Genomic DNA, 7,250 nt, shown 5'->3' with positions numbered 1-7,250 from the left:
CATATCTATAATGTATAATGTTTCCATAGACACTGGGATAAGAAGCACAATAGTGAAATTGATCTGTTGAGGAGAAATCATGTAGCTTGAGATACAAGCTACGAAGCCTACTTAGAGTTGGTAGATGGACTTATGTAGTCTGCACACGAGGTTCTTTGGCAATGCAAAGCAAGGTGGTTCTTTCATGCCGGAAGGCAGTGGTAGATGATGATGTATCCGAAGACAGTGGTGCATGGCCTAGCAAGAGTCGGAGGTAGTGATGGATACTATATTACCTGAGGAAAAGGATTTTGAGTAGTGTAGCATGTTTACTATGGCTGCCCTGAGCTTTTACCCTAATGCCTACATGACGGCCATGGTTTTATATGATTAGGCAATTCCTTTATGTGGGCAATGGAAGTACATGCATGATTCCTTCACATAGGTAACACTAGGTACAGAGTTGTCATAGTACGAAAATACAATACTGTATGAGAATTTTTGAAATTTTGGGATACCCTACGATAAAATAAGGTTTTTTTTAACACTTGGGGGGGGGGGGGGGGCACCTTACAGGAGTTGCTCAATAGCTCAAGCCTATAGCCAAGACAAGACAAAAAACAAAACAAAAAAAACAAAACAAAAACAAAACAAAAAAACGGTCAAAAAAACAGTAAGAAAAATATACAAAAATGGGCCGATACGGCACTATTGCAAAACGGTCGAATCTGCGCCCAACCATGGATATTGTATTGTAGGATACCATACAATATCGTATGGTGCCATAGAATACGAACCATACAGTACGAACAGGTTCATATTGGTATGAGAAACAACCGTGACTAGGTAGTGGAAACACTGATGCAAAGGCCTGGTGATGAGATCCGGTTTCACTTTACTGTCCCCCACCAACTATATAAAGACCATAGTTACTCAGCATCTCACATGGCATGGCAATTCAGGCAAGTTGAAATCTCAGAACACATTTTCAGCGTCTGTGAGAAGTTTTATCGTCTACAATCCCATGCCATTTTAGTGAAGTTCTTAGGTTGTGCTGATGTGCAGATTGCGCTTCACACTTCATCCTCACGAGTGCGGCTCTGCACAATAAACCACAATTTACTTACCAAATAGTGCTTTCAAAAAACTTCTACACTTGCAACAAACCTGCAATCTCCAACACAGCGGTACTGTAAAATTCAGAGTTGAAAAAGAGACATGCTCTCTTTGCGGCTTATGCTACCTTGGGTTAGAGCCTTCACAAGAAGACCAAAATCCAAAATAAAAACAGGGCAGAATGAAGTTGCTCCTTCGAATTATTTATTTATGAACAGTATGTTTTATATGAATACATGAACACTCTAAAAACGAGGATTTGGAGATGATCATATACTGCAAGCAAATTCCCAAGGTTGATATCATATCCCTTGCATTACATGGAAAAATGGAGATGATTCTGATTTAAGGGATGATCAGAGCAGGCCTCCAAAGATCAGGCTTGTTGATGCCATTTGAACCAACTGTTACATGGAGATTAAAAAATGAAAGCACACAATATACTTCAATAACACCACTTTGAGCTTCATGTAGCCTTGCTTACCATGTTTTTCACAAAAAAGCCACCCTTACAGCGTAATCATCAAAATGTTAAGAGTTGAATGGAAAGTTGAAGCAAGAACATGATTCGGGTACCTGAATCAAACAAGCACCACAAGTGCGTAGTATGATGTATGTGTAAACCTGAAGTCTTAATTGTGCCTGATTCTACCTCAAATGGAACTGGTGGGTTCAGAACACTGCTGCATCACAAATAGACATGGATGGCTGCATAACATCAAGTATGATGGCTCCGTGAGTCCAACTATGGTGGCTACGTAAATTTCAGCTACAGTGGTATGGTAGCTATATGAGATCAGCTATGGTGGCTACATGATTTCCGCATGGTGGCTTGGCCATGCTCCAACACATTAAGATCCACGTAGCTATAAAAAATCAGTTTCCCTCACAAGAACAACTCTAAGTCTCCCAGGATACGAGCAGTGCACCATAAGAAATACTTCATCAAAAAGATCTTTAACAATAGCTCCCTCCACCTTCTTTCCCTCAATTGAAAACATGCAGCATCGGTTGCTCATGTCCACAAGCACCCTCACCCGATCATTTCTTTTGAAGAATGCAGTGCCCAAATTTTTACGGTCTTTTAAAACTGTGTTGCCCTGTTTGTTCTTGTGAAACATATAAAATAATAACCTTCCTTGGCCCAAAATAAGACCTCCACAGAGAGAGCGATAGTTACTGTTAGAGTACCCTGGTGAGCAACAAACCCCAATACAAGTTCTCTCAGCTAGTTCTTCGATGATGACTTCCAATTCATACACCCCACTTGGCTTCTTGATGGAAATGTTGGCGCGTGTTACAATCTCTCCTTTGTTACACTTAGCAACCAGTAGAGTTCCATTGTCTCGAGTCTCATAGTAGAGGCCAGCTTTTCCTTGGAGAGTCCACTTAATCACATTCATCTCTCCCGCATGAATTGCTTGATAGTGGAGGGCTGTCTCAACCATTGTGGATGGGCGGATAACATTCAAGGGTTTTATGACTTTCAGCAGAATGACAGGGTGAATGCGCTCTAGCCTCACCACATGTGGCCAATTCATCCCCGAGTTGTTTAGAAATTCTAGTACTTCATCAAGGACATGTCTTTCATCGGCCCCCGACATAAGAGAGGCTGTCCTCTGAGACCCCAATTCTAGGTAAGACATGTCTGATGACTTCAGAGCATCGAAGTGAGGGGCGAGGGACATCTCATTTGGAAGGGCAGCATCCAGCATTGCCTCAGCCTCCTGGGATACATGGCAAGCACTCCAGAGCAGGATGTTTCGAAGGCACAAGTACTCCATGAAAGATAAAACCATGGCAGGGTTCTTGCTCTTCAAAAATTCGAGGTACATTCCCATGGCCTCGGAGGATAGATGCCGGAGAAAGCTAGTGGGACATACAGTGCAGTGGTTTCCGAGGCACTTGAGGATGAACTCTACAAAGTCTTCCAAGTTTTCACAGATACAAGAAGAAACCAGTGTTGATAAGTGCTGAGCTAGAATGACAGGGTCGGTCACGGAAAAGAGGATTACCTTGAGGCGGGGCTGGAGATGATCTTCGAGCTTGGGGAGTAGAAAGAACCTAGCCGCATGGACGACCTGAAAGGCTGTGCGGAGGTCCATCTCGTGCTTGGTGATGGCCCCCGTGTAGAGGTACTCCAAGGTTGGGAGGAGGGCGGAGGAGGGGATCTCCGGCAGGCTGATCTCCGCCATCCTGGACTCCGCCATGCCATTGGAGAGCATGCTCTTGAAGACCTCCGACCTGGCCATGAGCAGCAAGCGGCTGGCGTGCACCTTCACGGCGTCCTTACACAGGAAGCAGATGTCGCTGTATGCGGGGTCATCCACCATGGCCAGAAACTCATCTCTCATCTGGCTTGAAGCGTCTCCTAGCACTTCCAGCCTCACCTTGCATGCACTTGATGATGGAGCTACCATAGCTGGCCCGACAAGGCGACAGCAGAAACAAGAATGGCTGGTTGCTCCCGAGTCGCTTGCGCCTGCGTAATCAGATGCATATAAATATATATTTAAATATATTTACATATAAATATATTTAAATATATTTACATATAAATAGAAAAATGTTCTAGTAGGTTTTTCATAGCCTTTTACCTCATGGCATCTAGTTTAGTATTCCCTCCTTTAGAATAGTGGAAAGTGATGGCATCGAATAGAGTATCCTCTTTAGAATAGTGGAAAGTGATGGTATCTAATTGAGTGCCCTCTTCACATTGCATTTGCATTACCATACCCATGCCCTAAGGTACATCTTGAGCAAGCGTACCTTATCTGATACCCACGCCCTGAGGTACATCTTGAGCAAACGTACCTTATCTGAAGGTCTCTCAACCTCCTTCCCCACCGCTTGCTGCCCTCCTCCACACTCCCTTGTTCTATTAGGCCTTCCCCCTCCATCATGTCCCTCTTCCTTCTTGGAGACTAAGACACTGAAGGAGAACAATCCTGCTCCTCCCTTACGCCTCTTCCATGAAGAGAACAAAAATGAGAACAACAACAATAATGATGAGGGTTTAGACGTGGCGTTCTCTCCTTCCTTGCCAATTGTTACCCAACTTGCAATAGGGATGCTTGTGCATCCCCAAGAGCATGGACCACATAATTTGTCTAGTTCTAGTTTACGTATATAAAAAATTAGGCTCTATTTTTGTGCATTGATCTATTGTAACTTGCCCTCGCGGCATTTTTTGTATCAATGTAAATAAAATTTTATTATATTTAGTGTTTGGGTATTTTTTACAATACAATTCCTTTTGTATACTTTATTATTGCCAAGTTGAGAGTCTAAATATTTGTTGTTCGTACGTAACAAATTACGCGTTCACTCTTCATGCTAAATTTTAGTAGATAACCTTATTCAATTGCAACATTTCCGATTCATAACTTTTGCTTTAGGTATTATAAGTCATTGTTTATAACTTCATTGATTCAAATCTTTCTTTGTAAAATGAGCTCAAAAAAATAATTAGAGATTTAAATTATTCTTTACTTTGGGATTTTGGATAGGTAATTGTGGAGGCCTTGACTATCTATCAAGTACTCTATCTATACATGGTAGAGTATAGTGTAAACTCTCGCAAGCTTAACAAGACATCACAACTCTCTAGTCGAAACTTCGAACAACGAACTCCTCTAGCCACAACACACCCTAGCCAATTCTTTCCAAGGTTCTTCCTTTTTTGGGATTATTTCCAAGTCTCGACTCCATAAACTAATCCAATCAACTTTGTTTAAGGTCCTAGACATATGAAGATGGTCATTCTAAAGTCATTGGTCTAGCTCTCGTATTTGGGCCATATCTTATATCAAGAATCCTTTTAAGGAACCTTGGTCATTCTTAAGGACCTTAAGGATATCTCTTCTTGAAGGTCCCTTAAACTTATTCCAATCTCAATTTCTCAAGTTTAATCATCTTTACATTTCTTGAGGGACCTCTTTGAATTAAGCACATTAATTCCTACTTATCATGTTCTTGATTTTATTCTTGGTCCTTATTCTTCATCAAGAGTCATTTACTCTAGCCTTTTCAAGGCACCCTAGACTTGCTTTAAGATACAACTTCACTTGATTAAGGTACTCTCAATCTCTTGATTTAAGGGTTAATCGAGACTTTCTCTCTCCAAAAATATACTTTTCGTAAGAGAGATTGACTTAATTAATCACAATTCAATCAACTTGATTTTCTAGAATTAATTTTAGAGTCTTAATCTAACCTTCTCCTTCAGACACATAGATGTGCCTACCAATTAATTTTTCAAGGGGAACTATTGCAATTTTAGACTTGATATTTTTAATTAAATAATGGCACTTTTCTTAGTAATTTTTATTTTCTTTTCCAAATAAATCTAGCATTTATCCTATATTAAATGCAGGTGTGCACACTCATGTACACATGTGCACACATGGGTTGCACATGAACATTGCTAATTTAACTTAGGATTTTTTTTTTTGAACGAGGCCTTGTACATAACATTATATTTCTTTAAATGAGGCCTTGTATGGCCTTGAACATTTAAACACAATATGTTTTTTTCACACTCAATTAAAGGTACTTCTTAGTAAGGGGGACATTGCACATTGGGTTATTAGCTCAATATTTGCTTCCAAGGTTGGAATTTAATAACAATGGAAATGGGATGCCATCACTTGAGAGGCATCTAAGCAATGGAAGTCGCTTTAAGCATGGAGCACACTTTTTCATAGATAGCCATCACCAATTCAATACTAAGTTGCAGGTGAGCATCAGGCACATATATTCACCTAAGAAGTATTTAAAGATATGGTGGGCTTATTGGCTAAATGCAATAGTGAAAGCCATTAGAAAACCATGTGCCCTTCACATAACTCATTACTTTATGGTTAAATCGATAGTTCTCATAGCCACTCACTTGCATGTTGACTAAGCAAAAAAGTTAGATTTTCCCACGGAGGAGAACACACGAGCACACTTTCAACCCTCATAGAGCCCATGCTATTCACAAGGGTTTTGCACTTTACAAGCAATGATCATATACTTAGGCACTCATAATAGCTGTGTTGAAATAGTAATGTGTGAGTGTGCAACAAGTGTAAAACAAGGGGAGTGCATGCACATTAGAAAGGGAAAAAAAAGACTAAGGGTCCTAAATCAAAGTTTGATTTGTATAATTATATGTAAAAGGCATGATAAAAAATAAGGCACCTTGAAGAATGTTTGAGTGTAGATGAGTTGGTGAATATATCTTCCCCACCATAAACCTATAAGTATAGAATTTGGGATGAATCTTTTAAGTTTTTAACACAAAATGGTAGTTTCTAGTGTATTTTTGGCAAATCTTTCTCTAAACCCCCCAAAAATTGGGAAAATTTGTGCAAATCTTTTGAGAAATGATTTTCGTAAAATAGCTAAATGATTTTGAAGACCCTTGAAAAATAGCCATTAGGCTATAAATAGCCCCTATTTTTCCTTGGTAAAAGGTGAAATCAATGGTCAAAAAGGTAGCACATGTAAAGCACAAGGTGTCACATGGAGTGTATACATTTATTGACATGTGAATGGTAGAAGGGTGCTTATATCTTGTGATTTGGGATATCCATGAGAGTTATACAATAATGTATTTGGATCAACTCTAATGTAAGTGGTTTTGCGTGCCTATCTCTTGCTGTCATTATTAATAGTTAATTACTTGCTTAATCAAGTTTTAATTAAGACATTAGTTCTACCATCATAGCTTCAATTGCATTTGAACCTCCTTAACTTAGTAATTTTTAATGTATTTGGATCAACTCTAATGTAAGTGGTTTTGCGTGTCTATCTCTTGCTATCATTATTAATAGTTAATTACTTGCTTAATCAAGTTTTAATTAAGGCATTAGTTCTACCATCATAGCTTTAATTGCATTTGAACCTCCTTAACTTAGTAATTTTTAACATGGTATCAAAGCACTGGCTCTTATTGAGAGGTTGTGTGTTTAGCAGATTATTAGAGCCGGCTAGCCATAGCAAGTGATTGTTCCATTAAAGTGTGATTTTAAGTATTCATTTGGGGTTTGAAAATCTTTTCTTGTCTTCTCTTTCCTTGAGATATTAGAATTAAAGAGAAAGGGAAGTTATTTAGCAACTCCTTTATGTAAGCCTTTGTAACTTCAATTAAGAAGTAGAGAGAACAAAAA

The 7,250-nt window shown here is 39.3% G+C and overlaps 1 protein-coding gene across 1 annotated transcript; it reads right to left on the bottom strand.

Moving 5' to 3' along the window:
* Positions 1 to 1,567: 1,567 nt before the first annotated feature.
* Positions 1,568 to 3,558, bottom strand: LOC147605787 (uncharacterized). The gene has a single exon (XM_086793548.1). The coding sequence runs from the start codon at positions 3,513 to 3,515 to the stop codon at positions 1,962 to 1,964; it is 1,554 nt and encodes a 517-aa protein (XP_086649674.1). The 5' UTR covers positions 3,516 to 3,558; the 3' UTR covers positions 1,568 to 1,961.
* Positions 3,559 to 7,250: the final 3,692 nt, after the last annotated feature.

This window comes from Cibotium barometz, chromosome 59 (assembly GCF_041138505.1).
Source record: "Cibotium barometz isolate CiBa-2024 chromosome 59, ASM4113850v1, whole genome shotgun sequence".
Classification (NCBI taxonomy): domain Eukaryota; kingdom Viridiplantae; phylum Streptophyta; class Polypodiopsida; order Cyatheales; family Cibotiaceae; genus Cibotium; species Cibotium barometz.
The sequence above is the reverse complement of the archived record's forward strand: the minus strand, read 5'-3'. Positions and strand labels throughout refer to the sequence as shown.